The sequence below is a fragment of the Drosophila melanogaster genome, chromosome X (assembly GCF_000001215.4).
Source record: "Drosophila melanogaster chromosome X".
Lineage (NCBI taxonomy): Eukaryota > Metazoa > Arthropoda > Insecta > Diptera > Drosophilidae > Drosophila > Drosophila melanogaster.
Window position 1 is genome coordinate 21121345 of NC_004354.4, and position 27276 is coordinate 21148620.

Sequence of the window (27276 nt, forward strand, 5' to 3'; positions counted from 1 at the left end):
CCCAACAACCCTTCTCCAAGTGAAGGCGGTCGCATGCGTGCCTCAAGTGGGAGTGAATGTCGGGTGTTAAGGTAGCACGTGGAAGCCAGTAGCTGACTCAAGCCACTAGGCATCCACGTACACTTATTCCGGAGCAGTTTATAATAATGGCTTGGGCTTAATGGAAATCGGCAGTGAATGAACCCCATCACTGAACCCGGAATGATTTCAAGGAGACTGTAAATTGCACCTATTGTAATTTGCGAACGGTTTTTAAAAACGAGGGCAAAATATAATTAATACATTTTTGAGGTTCTACTAATAAGATTATAGAACTAAAGTATACTCTTGAGCGACATGTCCGTGTCTTGTAAGATTTGCAAAAAAAAAAAAATATATATATATTACACGGCATATAGTCTGTAGTATGTATATAGTATATATAATTCCACCTTATACGTTGATGCGATTTTGGCCTATGAAATGATTAAGACCTGAGTGAACCCAAATCCACTGAACCCGAAATGATTTAAGCTTATAAAAAATTTAAACTCCAAAACAATGCCTATCTGAAGTATTTAAATGTTTCATAAATACGTTTCTAATCTTGTAATTGTATCTAGAGAATTACACTATGGATTACTGACGTGTGCTCTTTTGTCTCGAGCTTGTTTTTAAATTATAATTACTTTAGCTTAACTTTTTGCCACTTTAGTTCCCAGTTTCTATATTGTCATCGCTAGTTGGCCGTTTTAGTTGCTCGCTTCGCTTTATTCCGATAAACAATTTCATAATTCGTATATATAGTTTTAATTTCAGCATTTTTAACGTTTAGTCTTTTTGCGATTTTTGCCATAATGACTTTGGACATTACGCGCAACTGATACGCAGCCAAGCGAATCTGTTGGACATTTGAACATTTGAGCGTGGTCTGGGCCCGTGGACATGGACATGGAGAACCGACTCAGAATGAGAATGGTTCTGGTTGGCCTAATTCCGGGGGTGGAGCGGGGACACGGGCTTCTGGACGGCGACATGGCGAATTTGAATTCGAAAGCACTTGACAGTTGTATGCACTCTCTTTCAGGAATTTCCACTTGTCACCCGGTGTCCAATTTCCAATGGAGGAATCGCTGCGATTTGCATTCTGTGATTAAACCGGTTCAGACGCACTGACTCCGGCGGATTTGCTTCATTGTTAGTCGCAAATTGATTAAATTTCCTGTTTTGAGAAATTCTTAGTGCAATTTACTTTACCTTACATACTTACTAAAAAATATTTATATTTGATTTACACCTGTTTTGCCCGTCATTTTGTACAAGCATGGGTAATACCCCTGATTATCTAATTTAATTGCATTAACATTTAACATACCAAACACTTAAACCAAATACACATTAAATTAAAAATTAATTTATTAAAATTATTTCATGGTGAATTGCAAAACTAACACTTATTCGATTTCACTTCAAAATCAATTAATATTTATTTGACAAGTCGGGAACTGACTATTCATATGTATTTTTCAAAGAGATTTGAAGGTTAGGTTTATATATATCTATTTTGACCTTAACAGAATCTGTAACTTCATCCGGGGATCGTTAGATGTGTCAACTCATTCTCGTGTTTATATCATTCTTGGGTTCCGATCCATTAGCGCAATCCAGGTACAAAGTACGAGCGTTATAGCCCTCTTTACACGGCCGACTGGGTCTCAAAAGTGGCACTAATTCGTGGATTCAGTGTTTCGGGAAGGGTTTCCTATATAGTTTTGGCATTTCATTGGATATAAGTACAGTTGTGCGATGGGCCAGGGCTGCAATTAGTACTTCCCGAAAATACAGGCTAATTAAAACCAGCTTTGCTTTCTGCTGCGTGTCACGCACACTCAACTGGGAAACAAAAGAACAGTTAGAAGAAGCATGGGTGTATTACCAAAAATCCCATTGTTATTCAAACATTACGCGAACTCTTATGGCCTACAAATCGAAGCATGTTGGGTGTAAGTAGATCAAAAGATATGAGGAATCCAAGGTAAATTAAAAGGTATCTATAGGAACAATAATCAGCGACTTTCTACGAATACAAACATTCCATTAAAGAATATTCTTCATTTGGCTTTATTTCAATCTTAGAATTATTATTTGAATTCAAACATTACGTTCAGCAAATACTAAATAAAGTTTCACTTAATTTCACCTTTTAACTGGAAGAATGGAATGAAGAAAGGAACATTTTGTTCCTCAGATCACGTCCCTTGTGTGCGCCCATGCTCCGAGCTGGCAACATGTTGCCGGTGCGATGGCCGGGAGCAACTTGTTGCCGCCCACACGCAACAACAACGAAGTTGGAAGTTGGCGATCGACGTCGACGATCGTTTTTTTTTTCTTCAACGTCGGCATCGGCGGCAAACTGGCAGCGGAATTAAATAATTTTCCGTAAGCGCGTTTAGTCAAGCTCAGTTCAATTGCGGCCAGCTTTGTTGGCGGACGTTTCAGGCAGCACTCTATACACTGTAACCAAAGGCCAAGTAGTAACGAAAACTGAAGCAAACTACCGAAACATTCTTATTTTTTAACTGTGCGAACTGTGCGAGCGGGAGGCAACACCCAAAGACAACACTCGAAGTGAAGAGTAAAACTCGAAAAGAAAATATACATATAAAAAGACGTGTGCAGTAAACAGTTGCAGTGACCGAAAAACCTTAAAATCAAAAAAAAATAATAATAACAAAGAAACACTAACGAAGAAGAACCAGCAGCAGCAGCAGCAGCAGCAGCAACTTGTTTAGCGGGGTTAGTAATTTTAGTTTTCTCAGCTGTTTTTACCAGCTTCCTAAATAGGTACGTAGTTATATTTATTTGGGTACTTGCTAAATCAAAGCAGCAACAGCTGTTTTCAATCGCGGTCACTTTCAATTTCGGTGCACTGAAAACAATGGCCCACCACTATTTTAAAAATTGAAAAGAAAAAATCGATAATTATGTTATTATTGATTATGTTTATTAGTAAATTGAAATGGAAGTGCAATGTCGAAATATTTAACTAAGTACATTCAACTTTTTGTATGTATGAGCAATAGCTTTTTGGATGAATAAGTATGACAAGGACCAAGTCGCTTCTCTCAGTGTTGGTTCGAGTTTCTGGTCGGTATCTGACGTTTCTGGTTTTTGAGGTTTCTCTGCACGTTTTTCGGCGCTGTTGTTTTGAGTGCGTCTCAAAAAGGGCTGGACAAAACAAGAAGTGCGGAGCAAAACAAAAGCGCTGGACAAATTATCCATTCGAAAAACAGTATTTAACACAACCACAAAAGCTGTAGATTTATGTATGTAGTTAAAGCCAAATTGGCAGCACAAAAGGAGGTGGCGAGAGCAACAACAGCAACAAGCGATGAAAGCGAAAACGCATAGGAAAAGGCAAACAAAAGGAGGCGTAAATACCCTAAATTATAAGAAGTTGTTTGTAGATCCTACGCAAATAAGTTCACCACTTGCAGTAAAAATTCAAAACATTTCAATTGGAAACATTTATATTAAAAAAACATTTATTAATTGCTCGTTGCAATTCATTTTGGTAGCTTAGGAATTATATTTGTTCCACCTTTCCTATTGAAAAACAGCCAAATTTGAGCTCTATTAAAATCTCAACCATTTCAACTTAAGGCGGTGCGCTTTGCTAATCCATGAGATCTGTAATGTGCATAGCCAAGTAATTATCACGGAGTGTTGTACGGACATTTTCCCTGGAGGGTATCCGTCATGGTTTTTTCCGGCTATCGCATCTAAAGTTTAAAAGTTACAAAACTTCAACGTGAGAGATTTTTAACAATTCGCCATATGAACCACGAGGGGGCGAAGAACTAACTGCAGGTGTGTAAGCATCTCAGATGCACTTGGATATATGTACATATGTACATACATATATTGGTAGTATCTTTGGAAATGTGATGAATGATAATTTCAAAAAAACTCTGGTATTTTCAAAGGATACCTCTTGTTCTATATGGTATAGTATAGTACAATCTTATTCTTATTGAAAAGTCTCTTGCCGATGTATGTAGTCTTATATAATTTTTGACTTGCGAGGTAAACAGTTAAGGGTCTGAAGCATTCTTACTGTCAAGAGAGAGAGCAGAAATGCATTATTTATTTGTGATAAATATAATTGACCAAGCATTCCTCTTGCTACCCATTACTCGTGGAGTAAATGGGTATATAAGGTTCGTTGAAAAGTATGTAACAGGCAGAAGGAAGCGTTTCCGACCTTATACGGTATATATGTACATATGTATGTATGTATATGCCTGATCTGTCTGTCGATCTCAGGATCTATTGAAGCTAGAGTGTTGAGAATTCCAGTGTCACGCCCACTCGACCGCCCGCTTAATACCGCTCCAAACTGCAACGCCCACACTTTTAAAAAATGTTATTTCTATTAACTTTTTTCCCCGCAATTTCTACCGATATTCCACTTTCAATCTTTCACTTTACGAGCTGAGTAACGGGTATCTGATAGTGGGGGAATTCGACTACAGAATTCTCTCTTGTTTTAGCTGGGTATGCGGAAAAGAGGAACAGATTTGAAATGCCATTCAAATTAGGGATATTTTCGAGCAGGATAGTAGGAGGAGTAGTGAGTTGGCCCATAGCTTAGTTGGCATTCTGGATTCGTCTTCCGTTTCCTGAGCGTCTCGCGATTATCGACGGCATTAACATAAAATCTTTTAGCATTCCGCCACCAGAGGCACTGAGTGTTATTATCAGACTGGTTATTTATCAAGACTTAATTGCATTGCAAGTTTTTGCACATGTAAGCAGCGACCTTGCTGGCTGCTGATCGGGCTAAAAGCAAAAATCAAAAAGCAACAACTTATAAATAAATAAATAAAAAGTGAGCAGCGTTTCCTATGGCCAGCCGAATGGGTTTTATAAATAAAATACGAGCATGCGGCAGAATCTACATCTGATTGGGCATATAATTATAGCCAAGTCTGCTCCGGTTCTTGCCGACTCATGCTGATCGGTTGGTCGATCGGTCGACTGGATGTGATTCAAGTTGAAGTTGGCTCAAAAATCGAAAATCAATATTCAGAAGTATAAACAGGAAAACGTGTGCGTTTTTGAACGCTTCAGTGCTGGCGATCGCGTTTTTGTAAGTCGGAGAGCAACTAATGCGGTTTCTAATACAAAGTTAAGCTATTAAATCGGAAATACGGTTAACTTATATTTTGTAACAGTAAGACATTCGTATTCCCAAGCGGAAGTTAAAAGTACATCCAGTCTTACACTGCACGCTTAATTAGAATTTAACAATATATAGAATCTCTTATAAATCACCATAGTCAAAAGTTAAAGTTAAAAACCCATTGTGGTTTTATACAATCGAATAGTTGATTGATTCCTGAAAAAGAATACCAATTAATATTGAATTAATGTACTAATGAGCTGGAATGCAGTTAAAGAGCACAGAAAAGGGTAAATCAAATCAAATTGGCATAAATATTGTACAATGAACGCAAGGAAAACTGAAAATAAGTGAAAAAAGAAATAAAAAAGCGGTAAATGCATTTATGAGATGGATTGCAGTTAAAGTACCGAGATATGAAATGTTGCATAAACTGCACTATAAACTCGGCAAAACGCGTGCGATTTAAAACGCTTGGAAACACGCGATTTAATCAGCTGTCGCGGAACATAAAGGGCGTTTGTGAAGGGGGGTAGCTACTGAAAGATTCCATGTACAATTTAAGTGGGATAATCATCCAAGCAAAATGCATTACACAAAACCATTTAAAGGGTAAGGGGATCACGCTGGCGACCAGTCCACAAACCAGTTTCGCCTTATTTATATTTACTTTGATACCACTGTTTTCGTTTCGTTAGCGCGACTTGCTAGTTTTTGCGATTAGTGAAGACTCATGGTCAAGGTCGCGCTGAAATCCGAGTTAGCCAATAGATCGATGATAAATTGCGGCTAGAATCCACTCAAGTTGGCAGTCGTCTGGTCGCGAAGTTTTATGTTTATGCTGATTCTGCCTCTCGGACACTGGAAGAAAATGTATATACTTCTATGCATATTTTATTTATTTTTAAATTTCTATTTTTGATTAAATGTACAATTCCTATTAAGTGGCACACAACTTTTAGGATCATTGAATCTAAATGTTAAGCAAATATAGGTTATCGAACATCTTCAGAACTTGACTGTATTTTTTTTAGTGCGGATTGATTACCAGTAGTTTTCAGGGAGACGGCTCAGGTGGGTCAAGTTCTCATCTGAATTAGTGCGTCTGTCAGTTGAGGACAGCTGAGATGTACATGTATGCAAATGGAATGGAAGTTCAGACATCTTAAAAGTTGTGGAGTTACTTGTTAAAAAGAGGAGCTAGTAGAATTCAGTAGATATATGTAAGTATCTTTTAGCTAACAATACAAGTATTTTAAGGGAAAAGAACCTTCTCTTAAAGGTCGATGGAGCATTTCGAGTTCTAGATGCCTGATAATACAAACCTGTTGATACACAGCGGTTTACTAAATATATTGTTATAAAACAATTTTAGTCTAGTCGTTCTGGAGATTCTAAATACATTGGCTTAGAACGAACTTTCGATTAAACAGCACTTAAGTGCTGTCTGGGGTAATTCCAGAAATTCATTTGCATCTTGAGTAACCAAACGTGATCTAAACGAGTTTTGATATAAAAGGGGAGGCGGCGGTGGGATGGGATCTCGAAACAGCCACGAAATCCCGTTTCGCAACTGCATCAGATTCGCAGATTCGCTTATTTTCGCTGTATTTTAATTAGCCCAAAAGCGGGTATAAGTCTTGCTTACCTACGCGGTACCTACTTGTAAAAAAGTACGCGAAAACATCTGGCTATTATGGCCAAAGGGGGCATAATGCCCATTGCCTTCTCCTGGGCACTGGGGGGAACTACGTGCCGGGAGTGTCTAATTGCCAGTGGAATCGCAGGCATTAACACATTTGCATACGGCCAATATCTTCCTTGAACCGGATTGGAGTGGCAGGCCTGTGGGAGGCTTTACCTGTTAATTAAAGCCACTGCACTAGCCGCTACTCATTTTTAGCTATTCGCAGACTACCTTGTAATTATCAGCTTAGATTCCCTGACGCCGTGACGAGCGGGAATGGAGCTGATAAGGCGCTCGCAAATAACCATTTTACACCATGTACGACTATATGCATAGTATATTTGGCCCAGTTTTATGCCGGCGGGAAACTAGAGCGATCGGTTCACGCAACATTAGCCGGGGATCAATCAAGCATTAGATAATCTCCGCTGATGATGACATTGGTTCCACTGCAACATTATGCTATAGGCCATTGACTAATCGGCAAATGCAACTGAAAGTGGATTTGGAACTGGGACTAAATCTGGTATTTTACTTGATCTGGTTCCATAAGCTTTGCCAAACGAGTTGCCAGTGGGGCTGGCACTTATTTTGGCGTGGTTAGAAACAAATATAACTGTTGCACATATTATGAAACCGCCCATCGTGTTTGTCGCCCCATTTGATGTAAGCACATTTTTGTTTTTTTTTTTTGTATTTATATTTTGTAATTATATCAATAAGATTTCCAAAGGAAAATGTCTATTCTAGAACATTGGTGATGGTTGAAATATTTTGCAATTATTGGTGGATATTTGCAGCGTATTAATCTGGAAACTACACCTTAACCAATAATAAACAAACGCAAAATATCGAATAAAATTAGGAAAAATTAAAAAAATGTTCAAAAGTGTGGGCGTGACAGTTCTGGTCGTTTTTTTTTAAATCTAATCTAAGCTCTCTGGATTAATAAATCCTGATACCGAGGCATTTATACGGACAGACGGACCAGATCGGTGGTGACCAGATCGACTCGGCTTGATCCTGATCAGGAATATATACTTTATACTTTATATGGTCGGAAACCTTACCTGTTACATACTTTTCAACGAATCTAGTATACCCTTTTACTGTGCGAGTAACGGGTATAAAAATGATTAGGGACGATTGCGAAAACAAGATTAATCAACAGATTGCTTCTGTTTTTGTTTATCAATATTTGCAAACAATAATTGGAACGTCTTATATTGTATTACTCTCTGATGAAGTGGTTTTTGTAGTCTGCAATTTGCAAACACATTTTATAAGCAAGCAATTACAATGCATTATGTACATACATAAGTAATGACTTTATTAGGAACCAACTCGAAAGCCATAGCAAGTTTAAGCACTGGCTAGTGAGCTTATTAAGTACCGAAGTACCCTGAGCCAGATTTTAGTTTCTGTTCATATCTCTAGGCAACTTAATATTCTTTTGTCTAGCCTCTCGAGATTTTCCCACTTTGATTGAAGTCCCAGCCAAAAGTCATAAGTCAGAGTGTTCACAACGCTGAGCTAGCTCTATGTATATATACATATACATATGTATATATGTATATTCAGAATGTGTACATATTCAATCGGGACGGCGTTGATTGGCATCTTGGCAAGATCAGCGGGTGGCGTTCATCAAAAGTCTCGGCCCGAGCTTTGCATACGAAACAGGCGAAAAGAATAAACACTCTTTTATTGCTCGGCTGTACGTCTATTTGATTTGTAACTGGTTTTGCGAAGTTCGACATTGTCCGGGTCATAAATCTGGCCGGCAATTGCCTGCCAGGTAATTGATGCGGCTCATCTTTCATCCGCACTCTGCTCAAATGGACAGCTGGTCGCCATAACGCCATTACGATCTCGGGCACCTTCACCTCGAATTCGTCAAGCTCCTTTTTGGGCCATAACTCTTTGGCCGATCTTTCAGTTTTACGAGGGCCTAAACCTTGTGCAAGGCCACAAGGTAAACTCTTAAATGCAGCATAAAAATCCACAATAAATCTTGCATTATTCTTCTTCAATTAATGCGGTATTTAAAGTGTATCATTTAATTTATAGAATAACACTGTGAAGAGTGGGGTTTCTTGCAACCGGAACCCCATTTTATAATGTTATACCCTTTACTCGTAGAGTAAATGGGTATACTAGATTCGCTGAAAAGTGTATTACAGGCGAAAAAGGAAGCGTTTTCGAATATATAAAGTATACATATTCTTGATCAGAATCAATAGCCGAGTTAGTCCGTATGAACGTCGATATCTCAGGAACTATAAAGGCTAGAATGTTGAGTACAGATTATAGAGACAAATGCTTACAATTTTGAAAAATGTGTTGATTATTTTTCACATTTTCATTAGTCTTGTCAATTTCTATCGATTTGCGAAAAAACTTTTTGCCAGAAAAATTATGCAATTTCGCGTTCGCAATTCACACTAGCTGAGTAACGCTTATCTGATAATCGGGGAACTCGACTACGGGATTCTCTCTCGTTTTTATTCTTAAATAATCCTATATTATGAACTGTTAATCTTTACCTAATAATTACTTATAAATATCTGGTGATATTTTAAAAGTTTTAATAATGCGCTCGCTTGGAAAATTCAAAAACTTAACTCTAACATCTCAATATCTCTTTAGTATCTCTTTAGAGTTATTCACACTCCATATATGTTATTTTCCAAAGGAATTTAGTTAATTTTATATGCTCTTGCCACTTGTGTATACTAAGTGACTGCTTAAAGGCATAGCTGTTTTGCCTGGTTGGCCGGTGACTCAGAGTATTCCGCTGAATAATTTAATTCAAATAATAAAGGCACGTTTTAAAATAATTGTCAGAAAATAACGTTAACTGCCGCAATGGCACTTTGCGGCTCAGGTGCTTTTAGCTCTTCGATTGCCACCGGGAAGCACTTTTGCCGGCAAGGCGAACAACTGAATAGCCTGAATTAGCAAGGCGGCTAACGGCACAAAGGCGGCTAACAATGCAAACAGGGGCTAATTATGCTGGGGAAGCGATATCCGTAGATATGAGATTCCATCTGTCCCCACAATTTACACCCAACTCTCTTCCATTGCTAAATATGGGCAAAATAACACGAGAGCTGGTTCGATTGGGAATGTCGATAATTATTGGGTAGTATATTGTCTACAACTGCAGCAGTGGAAAATGACTTCTACTTCTACTTTATGGGGGGATAATTATAATTTGTCGCTAAGATCTTATGAATTTTAAGTAATCTGTCATTTTTTAAAATGCCATAGTCGTCGAGTGCCTCCACTATCCCGATACCAACAAGTGGAATCCGAGATTCAGATCCAGACGAGCTCCCCGTAGCGCCTGCTACATTAATAGATTTTAATTTTTAGAACTTTTCTTTGAGTGTGTTCAACGTTTCGAGGCGGTAAAGTGGGCGGATCCAAAAAATTAGCAAGTTTTTTGCAGGTTGCTTTACAGACATGGTTCCTGAGACGTTGAAGTTCATCCAGACAGAGTGACGGATCCTGTAATCTTGCTTGGTTACTTTTAAAAATTAACGGTTAACAGTGTTTTTAACTATCATTTCGATGGTGCAAATAAACAAATGATTATTTTCTAAACATACTTTTTAGCAGTAATAACGCTATTATGTACATGAAGTAGAAATATCTAGTGAGTTTTGACCAATTCCGTTAGTTTACTACGCAAATTAGTTTTAATGGTAGGTAGCTTGCAAGTCGAATGGGAATATTAGGAAAATGACTAGAAAAGTACTCTCAAATAAAAATGTTTTAATTTTCCTATTTTCAATATAATTTATTTCCAATTCGGTGGATTTTTCCAATCTGTTAAAGCAATGGAGATTTTAGTTTAACGATTGAAATTTAATATATTAAGCTAATTAACTAAAATTATACCTAAGATGTATTAATTCTTAACATCAATTATTTTGTATCATCAATATAGAATTTTTTTTAACTGAATATTTACGATAAGTTACCATAAGCTGAATCAAGAAAATTATAATTATAATTATAACAGCCATTGTGTATATATTTATCAAACAAAATGTTTTATTTGTCACCTTGACTTTTCGATTGAAGATATTTTTATTATTTATGTATTTTGGCCAGATATAAAGAACTATGCTAAAAATTTTCAGTCATTTCGATTTTCCCTTTGCAGACGACAAAAATGCCCGAGTGATCAAGCCAACACAGCGATCGCCAGTGGGACAAGTGACAGGAAACGGAGGAGCCAGCCGTAATGAGGGTGCACCTGAATGGTCGCGAGGTCCGGGAGCTGTTGCGAAAGGATTTGCTGGTGCGATGGCGACAGAAAGGGCTGAGTCTGATCCTGTTGGCCTGGCCAGTGATGGTCTTTATGCTGCTCTATCTGATCCGTCTGAAGTACGGATCGGAGGAGTTGGAGGCCTGCCAGTATCCCACTCGCCTGCTGCCCACCAAGAACCAAGTGGTTCCCGCTGCCTTCTCCTACATATGCAGTATTGAGAACCGCTGCCAGCCGGCGCATCCTTACGAGGAGTATTCCCATTGGAAGGAGGCGCCGTATGTTAGTCTCTTTTCCCAAATTACGCATTTACAGACTCCTCAATTTCAGACTGCACTCCGTGATCGATGTGGTCAACGCATTCGTAACCGACGAACGGCTCCACAAGGCCGTCGTGGAGCTGGCCGAAAAGGCCAACTTTGTGTCGGCCATAACTACATTGATCACCAGTGATCGGTTCGACATCATACGAAGTAAGATTTATGGAAATAGATTTATTAAAAAGTATATAACAGGCAAAATGAAGCGTTTCCGACTATATGAAGTATATATTGCAACGAACTTTTTAGCTAGCACTACGCTACTCATTACACTAGCTGAGTAACGGGTATCTGATAGTCGGGAAACTCGACTATAGCATTCTCTCTTGTTCGGTATAACTATGTTTGAATATTCATTGAATTGCAACCTTTTTACTTATTTTCTTGTACAGGTAACATAAGTGAAATAATTTCCCTCGTGCCCGAAATCGAACGACGAATGAACTACAGCTTCGACATCAAACATTTGTTTTCGAGTTTGTTTAAATGTAAACTGCTGTTATCCAAATAATCCCAACTGAATTCTCTGGTAGATCGCGAAACCTTCGTGAAGTTGGGCGTTCTTTTGTGTGGTCATCCGTTTCCCAATACCGATACTATACCGTTGGTCAATGAAATCCTGGAATCCGAGGACTTTAGCCAGGCCAACGATGCAGAGATCGATGCAATGCCCAGTGAGTTGAACCCTCTATAGAGGAGGTCCTCTTATAAATTCCCAAATACTGCAAATTTCCAACCTTGCTCTGCCTCCAGCCCGTCGTCGTCGTCGATACGAAGATCTTCCCACGGACTGGAGGCCAAGTGAGCATGACCAAATATTTTTTAATATTTGAAAAGCTTCCTAATTACATAACAAATTAAAGTCTTAACTCCCATGTTTGCTTGTATTGGTTAAATGAAAGGGGCTTATCTTTTAAACGCAGTCATACATTCTGTTTGTAAGGATGTACAATAACTTATTCCAATAGTTTTCCCTAGTTGCCAGCTGCTTTTGTATTTATAACCATTCTAACCACCAGCTAAATACTGCAAACGCCTCTACCGGGATGTGACTTCTACGAACCAAGGCAAACTCACCTGGAACACCATCAAGCCGATTATCCAGGGACGGATCTTGTATACCCCTGCCAATGCTATGACAGAAAGCGTGGTGAAGTTTGTAGGTTTTTTTTTTTTGCAATTTACCTTAATAAAAACGTAAGAAGTTAATAATTATATGATTACAGAGTAATGCCTCTTTTGAGGAACTGGATAGGCTGAAGCAACTAAGTCGTGCAGCAGCCACTATTCTCACCAAGCTGCACACAAACGCTACTTTCCAGGAGGCCTTCGATAATCTTCTCAAGTTGGCCAAGTCGCCACTGGTCAAGAGTTTGGTCGGAGATGACTTCGATATTGGGGAAATTGAAAGGGTCTTCGAATATATTCGCACCAACCAACTGATATATGATATTCTTACCACCGTGGCGGATTTAATGGATTGCGTTTCGGCCGATCGTTTTGAGGCTGTGGAAAGTGTGGAGGAACTGCACAAGAGAGCCTACGAACTAAATCAAAACAAGTTGTTTTTGGCCGCCCTCAATCTGGAGGACGTAGGTCTCAAGCAAGCGTCCTACCGTCTGCATATGGATACGGATAACACGCAGCCGACTTTTGAGAACCGGAACAGATTCTGGTTCCCCGGACCCGCCGACAGCATGGTTATTGATCTGAAGTATCATCGTGGCTTCGTTCAGCTCAAACAGATGGTCGACCTGGGAATTATCAAAAGCAAGCGAGAAGAGGCTGGCTTTGCGCCAGAGGAGGATGGGCCTGAAAGTGGGCGTTCCTTAAGTGGTCTTTTTAGTATCAAGCAGGTGGAGAACGATACGCCCGATGAGGATGATGATGACTTTGATCTCAGTCTGGAGGAAAGCGGTGACGAGAAGGCCGCTCCAAAGGTATCAGCATCTGCGAGTGATCATGAGGCAACAACCATTTCTCCATCATCCTTGGATGGGGTAACCACTGAAGAAGTTAGGGTCACTACAGAACAGACAGTCGTAAGTGGTGACCCCGATCTTCTCCTGCTTAAAAATGAAGATGTGCTGAAGCGCTCGAAACGGCAGGGTCTGTTCGATTTGCTTGGAGGCTTCGGTGGATCTGGGGATGCCAATAAAAAGAACAAATTCGAAGTGGACAACATGCAGTTCTACACCAAGCAATTTCCTTATCCCGCCTTCCTTAACGATGTGTAAGTGCTGACCATTATCAATTGAATAAGTTATTTTAATATTTTCTTTTTAATTTTTGTAGCTTTAAGCGTGGCTTGTACTTGGCCCAAGGTGTCCAGGTGGCTTATCTACTCGGCCTGGTGGTATTCGTCGCTCTTTCTGTAAGGGAACGCATCTGGATGCGAGAGAGCCGTAATAGCATGGTGAGAATATGTATCTCGTATAAATAATTATTTTCCTCAAAAACAATATGGAACATGAGCTATTTTAAATATTTAAATTTCTATCAAATAACTCTAAAAGTGTCTTGCAAGCTAATGATAATAATTATTTGGAAGTAAACCTATATTATATCTATCCCCTTTAGTTGATGCGATCAATGGGTCTAAAGGCGCATTCCGAGCTGGTAGCCTGGGCGCTGATGAGTTTTTTGGAGCTTTGTGTAATCTTTGCGCTGATCAGCGGGGTCCTGTACAGTGGCGGTATTTTGGGCTATACCAACTGGTTTTTTATGATGTTCTACTGCCTGAGCTTTGGCCTTTGCCTAATTTCGTTCTGGTAAGTAGTTTTTACATTGCACCATGTATGAATAAACTAACTTTTACGCCCGACTTCCAGTTATATGTGCACCAACTTTTTTAATTCGGCAAACATTGGTGCTGTGGCCTCCGCCCTTCTATTCTTCATTAGCCTTTGTCCCTTTATCATTGTGCTGATGTTCGATGCCAAATTGAGCGTTTTCGAGAGCTTCCTGGTGGACCTCTCCTTCACCACGGCCTTTGCCAAGGGCTGGGGCGAGTTGATTCGAATGGAGCTGCAGCAGGAGGGACTGACAGTACGTCATCTCATCCAGGTGGGTCCTGCGAGAAGTGAGTGTGCCATGGCGCTGCTCATGTTCCTTCTCGATTTACTGCTGTATGCGGTTATTGGACTGGCCTACCAGCGCTATAAGAAAAGTATGTGGCTTCCGATGGATTGAATCATTAAATATAAATATTATTTTTCGGATTTAGCAGATAACTACAGCTTTGTGAAGGTCAGTCGCTCACAATTGGACGGCAAACTGGGCGCCTCGTTGGTTAATGTTAGCAAACTGTATGGCAGCAAGTGCGCTGTTTCAAACTTAAGCCTCGACTTTGCGCGCAACCAGGTGAGCTGTCTTCTGGGTCGAAATGGAGCTGGAAAGAGCACGCTGATCAAGTTGCTCACCGGACAAATCCGGCAGAGCAGTGGCAAGGTCCTGTTGGCCGGAGAGCACCAAGTGGGTGTCTGTTGGCAGGATAATATTCTAATACCCACGCTGACGGCTCGGGAGCACCTGCAGCTGTATGCACAGATCAAGATACCACCAGGTGGGAGTGGAGGTGTGGAGGAGATCCGCTCGGAGGTTGCCCAAACCCTCCAGAGTCTAAACTTTGGTAAGCACGAATCCTATCCTTCGTGGCAGCTGTCCGGGGGCTACAGACGACGCCTCTGCGTGGCCATAGCCTTCATTGCTTCGCCCAGTGTGGTCATCTTGGATGAGCCCTGCAATGGGGTGGACGCCAAGGCGAGAAAGGACATTTGGCAGTTGATTGAGCGACTGCGTCAAGGGAGAGCAGTCATCTTTGCCACCCATTTCATGGATGAGGCCAAGTACCTCAGTGATTCACTTGTGATAATGCGGAATGTAAGTATGAAACAAAAATGCAATCGAATTCATATTCTAGAATATCTTTTTAAATCTGCAACAAACATGCGAAACTATATTGGCATGGGACTTTTTCTTATATTTACTACTAGCAGTAAGCAGTAATTTAGTATTCGCTCGTGATTGAAATATGTGCATTTCGATTTCTGTTACCTTTATAGGGTCGCATTATTGCCCAGCATAGTCGAGACTCCCTGCAGCGTTTGTGTACCTCAAACTATAGCATTCGATTACGTTGTGCCGATGCCACCGGAGTAACCTTCGTCATCCAGAAGGCACAGCAGCTTCTCCCTCAGACTCAGGTAACCCATTCGGGAGCCGCAGACTACCCTCACAGCCTGACCATCAATGCCAGCTATGCGGAGCATTTAACACCAGGAGCCGTCGAATTTCTGGAACTGCTGCAATCCCAAGTGACAGCTGGCAGCATCAGCGATGTGGAGCTCACAACCAGCTCAAGCCTGGAACAGGAGTTCGAGCAGTTGAATAGGAATGGCGAGGATGCGGGACCTCGACGTCCTGCCAGCGATCGGAGTGGAGTAGTCGCTGGCCCTGCAATGATAACAGACGAACCACCAACCGCTTGCAAGCAATTCCGACTGCTCATGGGCAAGCGATTGAGGCATCTGTCCCGGAACTACCGCCTCCTTCTCTATGTCCTCCTGCTCCCAGCTCTTTTTGAACTGTGTGCCATGTGGTTCGTCAGCTATCGTCTGGAAGATGATTTCGACACTGTTCTACCCCTGAGCCGATCGCTCTATCCCCAAACCGCTCAGTTTTTGTCACACGAGAGGGCAACCAGCTTCTCCGAGAAACTGTATCCACAGCTAAGAACCTCATGTGACCATCTGGGCGAGTGCAGAGTATTTAATACTTCTCAACAGTCCTACGATTGGGTCCTGAACTCTTGGGGCGAGTATAGCGAGCGCCGATACGGCGGCTATGGATTAAACGGGTCAGGTGCTACAGTTTGGTATAACAATAAGGGATATCATTCCATGATGGCCTGGCTAAACGACCTTAACTCGGAGCTACTGCGCACGACTATGAACGACTCAGAGTCTAGTATCCTTACCCTGAATGAACCGTGGAAACTGGGTTTTGCCGAACTTAGTACCAGCTCGATCCTTCGGCAGGCAGGTGACGGGTCTATGGTCTTCATCCTACTGATAGCTTTTGGCTTGGTGGTGGCATCAGGTTCCGTTTATTTGGTAAACGAGCGTGTCAATGGCGAGAAGCTGCAGCAGAGATTGTGCGGAGTAAGCGCGGTTACCTACTGGCTGGTGGCCCTCGTCTGGGATTATCTGGTGATGGTCCTGGGTCTGATTGTCTGCCTCGTTGTAATCCTGATGTTCGGAATGCCTGTCTTTGTGGACCGCCAGCAGCTGGTGGGCATTATTGGACTGTCCCTGGCCTTTAGGTGAGTTCTTGAGGAGAGAGGTGGAGTTCTGAATTATGAATGCCGAACCATTTTCTATATTTTCTATTTCACAGCTTCGCCTGTGTTCCATCTGTTCATGTGGCTGAGAAGATCTTCAGCGATTCAAGCATTGCCATTGTATCGATTTTTTGCGCCAACCTCATTGTCCCGCTGGTCACTATGGGCATCATCCTGATCCTGGGTGTGGTGGGCGATGGGCCAGCCTGGGATGATTGGCGCCACGCCCTCAACCAGGCCTTTCTGATCTTTCCAATTCATGCTTTGGGAGACGGCTTCCTGGAGTTGTGCAAGAACTATATGGTGGCCTTGGTATTCCGCCGCTACGACATCGACTCTTATAAGCATCCCTTGGCCAGTGACCTGCTTGGGCGCCACTTTACCGCCCTGTTGTTGGTGGGCGTGGCCGCCCTGATCATCAACGTCCTCATCGAGTGGCATTTGCTGCGGCGTCTGTGGCAACGAGTGGAGCGATTGTTGGACTGCACCTACCGCCGCGAGCTGGATAAACTGGGTCAGCTGAAGCTGGTAAACATCCAGAGCATCTTCAAGAGCTGCGTGGACACCGGCGAAGCGGTGCGGGCGGAGAATCTCTGGCTGGCTTACCGCCGCGGACACTATGCGGTGCGTAATGTTAACTTCAGTGTCCAGCGGGGCGAATGTTTCGGGTTGCTGGGCAAGAATGGAGCAGGGAAGTCCACAATCTTCAAGCTGCTCACTGGGCAATTGCAGCCCGACGTGGGACAAATTTACTTCGAACAAGTGAGTAACTTCTTTTAGGACCCAATTTAAAATTATGTTAGCTTTTTTAATTTATATGACAAAGATTACATATTCATTGAAAATGCCTTTAAAGATTATTATTTATTTAATTTTTTTTATTTATTATTCATACGTAAAGTATTTTATTTGCATAAGTCAGCAGTAATTGTGCTGTAGAAGTTTAAAATCAAGTTTTAAATTCCAAAAACAGCCACCATATTTTCGTGCTAACTGAGAATAATTATTTATGTTATTTGAATAGCAGCTATCTGCAAAGTATCACTTATACGCAGTGTGGCTCGGTCATGTTTATTGTGGCTTTACATTTGCTTGACAACTGTGGTATTAATTGCAAATCGTTTTTTTCAGCCCGGCATCTCATACTGCCCGCAGAGCAACCCGCTGGACCCGCTGCTCACGACGACCGAGTGCATCCGCTTCTACGGACGCCTGCGCGGCATTCGTGACTTGGATCAGTTTTTGGACCGTGTGCTGGACACGTACGAACTGCGTCCCTACAAGGATGTCCAGGTGCGAAACCTGAGTGGCGGCAATAGGCGCAAGCTAACAGTGGCCGTGACCTGTTGCGGATGTACGCCCACCGTCTTGATGGACGAACCAACGAGCGACATGGATCCCGTGACCAGGGACATGGTGTATGCCACTATCGAACAGCTGCTGCTGGCCCGCAGAGCGGTGGTGCTGACCTCTCATTCCGTTTCGGAGATCGAGCATCTGTGCCAAAGGGTGGCGGTGCTTCGGGCGGGCCAGGTCATCGCCAGCGATAGTCCGCAGCGATTGAAATCGGAACATGGTGGTTACTACGCCGTGACCTGCTTCTGCGGCCCCGCCCAACAGGCCATTCTTTCAAGAAGCTTGAATCAACGATTGCCGGGAGCGCGGGACTTGCAGCACTATGCCCACAGCTTGCGGTTTCTCGTCAGGGTCCGTTCGCCTGGCAGCCTGGGCGATGCCCCCCTTCTCTCCGAACTCTTCGCCATCCTTTGCGATGTCTGCGTGAATGTGGCTCGCTTTTCGTTGAGTCGCTGCCGTTTCGAGACCGTTTTCGAACGAATCCTTGACAGCAGCGAGTCGAATGGCAGCAATGGCGTGCACAAGGATCAGCAGCAACAAGTTGCTAAGAACGATCTACCAAGCAAATCCCCTGCTGTCGGTGGCACTCTTGAAACCGGCTATATTCATTGTGGCTACGAGGAGACAAGAACTTAAACGACTCAGGCATCCTCCGATTTTGAAACCAAAAACGACTATATTCAAATTCTATTTTTTAATCGAATAATGGTTATTATTCGAGACTTATTAGTGTGTTCAAAATTAAACTTTCAAAACTTGCATCAAAACTAAATTATAGTAATTATGAAATTAAAATGACCATTTAGAAAGCGTAGAAAATCAAATTATTTTGTTCTGCTGTTATATTCAACTAGACAATCTATTTTTTTTTTTTGTAAACTGATTTCGGTGTACTACTAGTTATCATTTAAGCACATATTGGACATAACTTGAAATAATAAGGCAGACAAAATGTGTTAGAAAATTTAAGGCAAAGGATTTCCCAGAAAAATTGGATTTCTAATAAGCCTTAAATATGCTGCGTTAATATTAAAAAATGCTAGCTTTATAATGAAGTTTTAAACATACTATTATCGTGGGTGGATTAAATTAGTTTATAAGCCATGAAACGTTTGTTTATAGCCGACATATGCATATAAATAAGTACCCTAATGCAATTTTTTTTTTTTGAATAGTTAGACCAGTTTTATGTGATAAGATGTGATAAGTTGGGGCCGACGTGGCAATAATTTACTTAATTTTGGGTGTTCTGTATAGACATTAAGAGTCCCTCCCTTGCCCCAAAACATTATTTCCATAGAGCTTTAATAAATATGTACTGTGTGCGTGAAATGTAAGACCAATCTATCGATAAAAAAAAATAGGTATATGTATATGTCATGGTGGAATCCTAATGGGATCTGTCTGAAGTTTTGTATTGCAATTTTAAAACTAATAAAGAGAAAGATGTATATATGAATTTTTGTGTATGTATGTACGTAAATGTATGTTTAGTCAAAAACCGAAAATGGGAAATTAAAAATCTTGTCATGTAATTATCAAAAGACGCATGAGTTAGAAAATCTCTGTATATTTCGCAACGCTGAAGTCTTAAAAAATTATATGCCAATGAAAACAGAAAATATTTCAAAGTATTTCTAACTCTGAAAATTTCGTTAATCTTATCTTTCGACAAAGTTTTGGCTATATTGGCCGTCTGTTAATAGTGATCCTTAACTGTGCTTCAAACTTGGGACTGAAATTAATACATGCAGCAATACAATACAAAGTTATAATAAATTTAATTATTTTGTACAAACTAGACATCCCCAGCTCAAATAGTTCCCGAGATCTCTGCGTTCATAAGGACAGAAAGCCCCTATTTTATTATGCACATTATGCAGGTTACTAAAATATAATTAAACATTAAATTCGCTACGAACATAATGTGCGCAATTACGGTTAAAGCTGGCTAATGCAACTGAATCCGGATTATTAGCCCAAGGCAATTATTAAATTATCGGCAAAATCGTGAAAGTGGAGAGCCAATCTTTTTCGCCGTATTTAATTAAGCTGTTTGAAAATGGCCGCCGAAGTGAGCAAAGAGGAGTGCTGGTCTTGGTTTAAAAGCCAAAAAGTAATTAAACCAAAATGGTGAAACATTAACGAAAATGTGCACCAAAAAAAAAACGGTCCCTTACCATTCCCGTTATCAGCGTTTGGCATTTGAATAGACGCTTTTGAAGTATTTTTCTCGACAGAACTGGAAAAATTCGTTGGCCAAAGCGCTTTTTTAATTTGCCTTGCCTTTCCCCTCGTTTGCCATTCGGCGGTTGGCTTTAGCGGCCAGTTTAAACAAAGAAAAAAGGTGTTTTTGCCGAAAAGATTAAATTAAATTCCATTTGGTCTGTGATGCAAATTTAAGAAACAGAGGTAAAAATTAAATCAGCGAAAAATCAACATAATTAAAAGCGTTCGGTGTGTGTTTCACAGCCCTTTCCCGTACGTTCATTTGTGCATTTTCTCGTTTTCCCATTTTCACGTTTCGAAAAGCAGAAAAGAAGCGATGCGTTACCAAATTAAAAATGCCAGCTATTATTGTTTTTTCGGATTTTTGTCTTAAAAATCCCTACCCATAGGCGATCAAACGCATATTAGGTCAGACATATAACAATCCAGTTATAACGCGTCCTTATGATTTCAAATATATGTAAATCAACCGTCTCCTCTGTAATTCATGCCCTCTCATTTTCATAATTATTTAATTATGCGCTTATTGAATTCAAAGTGGCGAAAAAATTGAATAATTAAACTAATTTAATTGCGACCCTAATAAAAATGCTAATAAATTAAGATGAAATGATTATTTTGTACTTCCGTTTTAATTATGTACAGACATTAGACATGCCACATTTTTTGGTGAGATTAAATTGCCAACCCAGCGGCGTTTTGAGAATATTTAAATCCCTTTTAATTTCTCGGTTTTCCTTAATACAAAAAGTAAACTTTAAATATGTAAGCTAACATTTTTTTTAATCTTTAGATGGAAATATATATTTATAGGAAAAGCGTAATACTACCATCTAGGCAGCTTAATCTAATGAGAAATTTTTATTATACAATTACTTGCAGCTATTTAATGCCATTAATGAAAACTTCGTTCATACATGTTTCGTTTACTAGTTTTAATCATCTAAAAATCGATTTAAGGCCCAAACTGTTGCGTTGGCTGCTAAAACATACATATTTTGCGAACTAATCAAATCAGATTCGGGTCATTCAAACTTCGATGATTAATACGACAGCCCCTTTTGGCAATCTGTCCTTGGCCTTGTTGCCAATTTAAGGCTGATTACAATTCATCAAACGATGGGGTCGAGCAGCGTGGCCTAAACAAACGAACTGGCCAAAGAGCTGAGCACAACAAAGGGCTAAATGCCTTCAACACCAATTTGTTTACATGCCAACCGACACCCCACTTCGGGTCTTTTTCGTCCTGATGGCGTTATTTATTGTTATCGGACACTCGAGCACATAAAACATTTTATCACTTCGCCCGACACAACAGGGCGCAAAAAGTGGAAAAAGGTGACCAGAGCCCAAGTGGATGCAAAAAAAAAAATAATAAGAAAATGATTATGCTGTGGAATAGGCCAGGCCGAAACGTCCGCCATCGTGGAAAGGGGGCGTGGTATAGGGCGGGTGGCAGTTGCGGAGCCTCTGAAACTTCATCACTCAATGCGGCTCGATGCGAAAGTTGAATGCTGGACCACCGCCCACCGCCTCTTGACTCCAACCACATCTTTCACCCCATCCGGTCGCTCTAACTATCTTTAAGTAATTTGTGCGCTGTCCTGCAATGCCTACTGCACCTTGCAAAATACATACCATTTAATAGAAATGGAATTATACTATAAAATGCTTTTAACGTTCGTTCACAGCGTTCTACTGATTTTATGAAAATAAATACACAAAATAGTGCTGCGAAAGGTTTGATTTCAGACCAGCTATTACGATTTTTTGTTACGCATTAAAGAGGGTGGATATGATTTTTCTGAGTGTAGGACAGCTAGCCGGAAACGCAGACAAAAGCTGCCTGAAAAGGAAAACGCAAAGAAAGCGATAAACGAAAAAGCAACGGAAAAATCACATTTATGTCTAATAGTTTTTTTGCGTCCCGGACTCACTTAGCCATGATTAATTAACCCTGCAGCGTACGCCTAATGGCCATGCAGCAGGACTCCATGTCCGCCGCCATTACGTACTTATCCTAATCCCAATCCTTATCCTGTTTCCATATTTTTCCTGACCATCCAGGGCGGGCCATTGACCTTGGCAGCGATGGCATTCGGACTAATTGGTAATGAGGCTAAGGAGCAATGGAACTGGAATTATGAAAACGGAAAATGGAAAACGGAAATTAAAACGCTGACTGAGGAGGGGTCAAGGTCGATTCGGACAGTCGGTTGCCATGGGTTAATGAGTATGGGGAGTCCCGAATGGGGTCAATGATTATTGCACTCTTTCTGCATTGATTGCGAAACTAGACTGACTCACCTGAGAAATTCAAATTAATTATCCGCTAATTATTACAACTTGCAATTGTCTAATCAGGTTAAAAGAGGTTTTTTTCCGGCGACATGCAAGTCTTGTAACCCGGATTATGTGGCCCTAATAATGTTGGTCGTATATTCACAGGGAATTATTCAACGTAACTAAGATAGTTGTTGGTCAACAATAAATGTGTTCAAAGCAAACAAAAATTCAGTAATTCGAATTATTTATTTAAAAACTGTAATACAATTATTATTTCCTATTATGAGGAACTTGTCAACTTTCGCATCTCTATAAAAAGAGGTAAACAAAAATCTAGACCCCGTTTAAACGAAATGCCCCAGGATGATAAAAGAGATTTAAGGTATTATTAGGGTGCCTATTTTATATTTCCACCTACAATGAAAGTAAGCCAAATCGATGTAGTGGTTGGTTGAAAAATGTGCAAACGCCATTTGGGGCTCATTTTAATCATGAAAATACTCAATTATATAGTATACGTATTAATAACGCTGGCGAGTGGGCGTGGCACGTTAATTCCTGCTTACTTGCTGCAGGCCAAGCTACACAAATAACTCAATTAGAGCTGTCAGAGTTTCCCTGCCAGCCGTCGGGGCCCCAAAGGGGCATTTTCACCTGGCGCTAACTTCGTTTCTTCGATTCCAAACTTTTCGCTGAAAGCGGGCGCGCTGATGAAGGAGTGCAGCAAGGTGTGAAGACCAGCGGTAGGACATAAAAAGGACATGGACCGAGGAGCACCGAGAGCAAACAACTAACAAAAGGCAAACTGAACGCCGAGAAAAGGGAGGAAATACCACCCTCTGTCTCCTCATTCCCCTGATTTCCACTTTAACTGAAACTTGAAAATAAATAAAAGCATAAAAGCACTAAAGTGAGCGCCGGAAGTTGGCCCAAAAAATAGCGTGAAAATGTAAACGAAAAACAAAGTTAATTGTCGGCAGCCACCCCCGATTTTCACCACTTTTCCAGCACACAGACACAAGTGCATAAATAATGAAATCTGTCTGCAGGTCTCAGCGATCTCAAATTGGTCGCAAGTAGCAGACTAAATAGCAATCATTCAGCGGACGAATTTGAACTGACAAACAAACCGAAACTCTGTTCCGACTTTCCCCAACTTGGCATCCTCCACAAGCCTGGTTAAGTTTAGCCGGGGAAATCTCAGGATGCCTGGGCCGTTATGTTATAGTATGTACATCTTCCGAGGACGAAACATGGAGGAGCTGATTTTAACTTTGGTTTCATACTTTTTGTTTAGTAGTTTTAGTGCGTAATACGATCGTTAATCATGATTTAGTAATACTACTACCAACTATGAGTTCTATCAACGGCATTGCCAGGGTAGGGCAGGGGAGGGCAGCTGACCGCCCCCCCCCCCCCTCGGACCAAAAGGAATGTTCAAGAAATTTAATAATTTGCTGCCTATCACGTAACTTCCCGTTCTTTATTTACACTATGTACTGTTCTTATTCTCTTACTAAACCTGCCTCCACTTCTATCGATGTGCCTCACATACATAAGCTGTTTGCTAGGTGCTTTCACTAAGAGTTTCCAGTGTTGAAAGATGAATTTGCAGCAAATTTTCTAATGGGCTTTGAGTTTGTGCGCGTTAACGGGAAAAATGCCGTTAACAGAATGATCAAACTACACAAGTCCCGCCACACGCATGGAAAATGGATTCGATTGGATGGAGATCGGCGGGACCCGTGTTGCTGGATCATGGTTAACAGCGCGCGTAGCTAGCCCTAAAGTGTTGTGTTATGCACTTGTACAAAGTTTGCAAATCAAAGCGTGAAATAAGGCAGGCCCGATTAGTTGACCTCAGAAATCAATGTCTGTGTTTTGGCGCTATTATTTTACTATAGCGCGATTGATTTTACAAAGTTCTCAAATATTTTATTGGTTGGCTTTTCAGCAAAAAAAAAGCGCAAACTATATGAAGAAAGAGGTGTAGACAGTAACAACAATGGCGATGACGAAAAAGTGAAAACGAAATTGAGACAGCTGTGCCTAATCCCGAAATGGCAAGACCAAGCTTATCGGAAGATTTAGCCCAGGCTGATTGCAATGAAAACGATATTGGCCGATATGTTGGACGCTCATCTCGCTTATCCTATGAAAAAAAGACCGAACTGCTCAAAAAATGCTGGACACCGCCCTAATTCAACTTGTTTATCGTTAGTCACTTGAACTGAGCAGCTTCGTTCGAAGCAATAATTTAACAATTTCACGATCTTACGTGCAAACGAATCGTATTTATTTATGTATTGTACATATGTACATATAAACGTTGAATAAAAAACTCCTTATAATTGTATTCCTAACAAAACAACGAAATGAATTTACATTGCTCCACTTGGAAAGTTTGAATTTACTGAAGCCTGCCACTTATAATTTTAGCTTCTTAAAATTGGCAAATAATTGTACAACAAATTGAATACATCCGAATTCTTCGAGCTTATCCGCTAATTCTGGGAAAGAAAGAAGAGTCTTACTATATGGACGAAATGCCTTTCTAATATATCTTACCTTCTTAATCCAAAGTCAATCTGAATCTTCTGTAAATAATATGTAAACGTTGATTAAAAAATTTGATATGACCTGCCTTTTAACTGTTTCACACCAATCAAACCATTGATGCGAAGATTACTGACCACTGTCACTGTGACAGTGACTGTCACTTGCTGTTCTCTCTTGCATGTTTAAATAATAGTTGCCGTTATGTTTGCGGATCACACCTTGAACGATTAGCTTATCAAGGGCGTCTTCAATTCGACTGCCTATATTCAAGATCTTCCTGTCTGTAGCTGTGCTCAGCGCTTTTGGGATCACCGACTTGGAGGCAAAGCCACCCATGGCGTCTATGCACTGGATCACCAGGTGGCTAATATCCGATTTTTGTTGCGACATTTGAATATCAATATTGCTTCGTTTACAAAATAATTTAAACTTTAACTATTATGAAATAATTTTTGTTTTGTAGTGTTTAATTTAGTTCTCTAAGCCTTCTGGGCTTACCAAAATCAAATAGACTAACACCTGTAAATTTCTATCCATCTGCCACAAAACGTTTTTTAACGCCCACTTAAACGCCCTAAAACCACCCGAAACTGCCACGCCCACATATTTGAAAAGTTGTTGGATATTTTTTCATATTTTTATTAGTTGTAAAAGTTCTATCGATTTGCCAAAAAGTTTGTTGTCACGCCCATTCTAACGCCCTAAGCCCGCCAATCCGGTCACGCCCACACTTTTGAACAATTGTCAAATTGGTTCTCATATTATTCCCCAATATTTATATATATACCTACCAATAAAAATTATGAAATTTCGTGTCCGCATTCACACTAGCTAAGGAACGGGTATCTGATAGTCGGGGAACTCGACAATAGCATTCTCCCTTGTTTTAGCTGCGCTAGCAAAAAGCTTATTGGTGGTTGTCACTGCTAAGGTCTGTGTCCTGGGACTGATTAGTGATTCCAGACCGGTGGATTGTTTCAGCCACTTCGGATTGTTGGATTGTTTCGTCGCTGAAGGACGCCCGGGCGGCTACGTCAAACGCTGTCATTGTTGCTGCCCCCGGTGCTGACCCCGGTGCTGCACCCGCTGCTGCCCCCGCTGCTACCACTGCCATTAAAACCGTTGCCACCACTGCCATTGCCATGATGGCAGAGCTGTTGGCCACCTAGCGAACCAGATTCCGCAGCCTAGAACACGTAAACACGGATGAGCTCTCGCTTGCCATCAGCCGCTATGACGAGCTGGTAATATCGTTAATGGTCCGTTGTGGAAAACTGGAGACGCGGCTCACTATGCCGCTGCCGCCTTCCAACCCGTTGAAGACGACTGCCTCGAATGCTCCCCAGATACCTCAGGCGGACCACCAGGGTTCGCGAGACGCGGTCAGTGGTGGTGAAGTGCGACGACCCTGCGCTATCGGGGAAGGCTATAGCCGAAAAGGTGCGAACCATGGTTGCATCCTCCCTCGGAGTCAGGGTATATGAGGTACGTGAACTCCGTCGAGGTGGAGAACTACAGAATTGATGTCATCAAAAAGAATCGCCAAATTAGGACTTAATGTGGCACTTAACGCGGCCGAGAAGTCGAAGGTCGTCGTCTATGACCTCGACACAGCTATCGGACCGGAACAATCATGCAGAAGCTCCATGAAAACAGCTTCGATAATGAAATGACTCCATCGCAGTTTAAGAAGTCGATGCACCTGGTGACCAAGGCGTGGTCGGTAACTATCGGCGACACGGTAAATGTGACGCTAGAGGTCGACGACTTCGCGATAGCGAAGCTTGATGTAGGTCCTGTGTACATCAAGTAGTTTTGGTTCCGATGACGATCACAGGTCCAAACCTAGGTCCAAACCAGCGAATGCCGACAAAAGGTTAACGTAACAGAGGGCAACCCTCGGGGCATTATATGCTCTCGGACGTATGCCCGATATACGGAGCGGTGCTAGCGAGGGTGCATGTTAGACATTAATATTTATCCAAACGAACTGTGGACGTGGACGAGATGCGCCCATCGAGCTGCGACCATCGAACTCGGCGTCTGATTCAGGAG

The 27276-nt window shown here is 41.2% G+C and overlaps 2 protein-coding genes across 5 annotated transcripts, besides 6 other annotated features; one reads left to right on the top strand and one right to left on the bottom strand.

Annotated features, from left to right (window-relative positions):
* The first annotated feature begins 2289 nt into the window (after window positions 1–2289).
* ldd (lipid droplet defective) lies at window positions 2290–19607 on the top strand. Of its 4 annotated transcripts, none has more exons than NM_001298584.1 (15): window positions 2290–2775; window positions 11026–11408; window positions 11461–11603; window positions 11843–11926; window positions 11984–12124; window positions 12204–12251; window positions 12470–12609; window positions 12677–13683; window positions 13746–13866; window positions 14031–14221; window positions 14282–14619; window positions 14677–15332; window positions 15515–16773; window positions 16848–17553; window positions 17923–19607. In NM_001298584.1, the coding sequence occupies exons 2-15, from the start codon at window positions 11107–11109 to the stop codon at window positions 18781–18783; spliced, it is 5997 nt and encodes a 1998-aa protein (NP_001285513.1). In that variant the 5' UTR covers window positions 2290–2775; window positions 11026–11106; the 3' UTR covers window positions 18784–19607. The 4 variants fall into 4 exon arrangements, with proteins under 4 accessions (NP_001285513.1, NP_001036287.1, NP_001138224.1 ...); NM_001042822.4 differs by having other exon boundaries at window positions 14680–15332; window positions 17923–18910; NM_001144752.2 differs by lacking the exon at window positions 12204–12251 and having other exon boundaries at window positions 14680–15332; window positions 17923–18910.
* Window positions 4167–4525: a mobile genetic element.
* Window positions 7780–7983: a mobile genetic element.
* Window positions 8975–9350: a mobile genetic element.
* Window positions 11620–11778: a mobile genetic element.
* Window positions 19608–24936: 5329 nt separating the features above from the next.
* On the bottom strand, window positions 24937–25697 carry CG45154 (uncharacterized protein). Its single transcript, NM_001298585.1, has 3 exons — window positions 25356–25697; window positions 25231–25259; window positions 24937–25172 (listed from the first exon to the last, which is right to left on the bottom strand). The coding sequence occupies exons 1-2, from the start codon at window positions 25609–25611 to the stop codon at window positions 25246–25248; spliced, it is 270 nt and encodes an 89-aa protein (NP_001285514.1). The 5' UTR covers window positions 25612–25697; the 3' UTR covers window positions 24937–25172; window positions 25231–25245.
* A 49-nt stretch (window positions 25698–25746) lies between these two features.
* Window positions 25747–26104: a mobile genetic element.
* Window positions 26105–26122: 18 nt separating this feature from the next.
* Window positions 26123–27276: part of a mobile genetic element that runs on past the window's edge.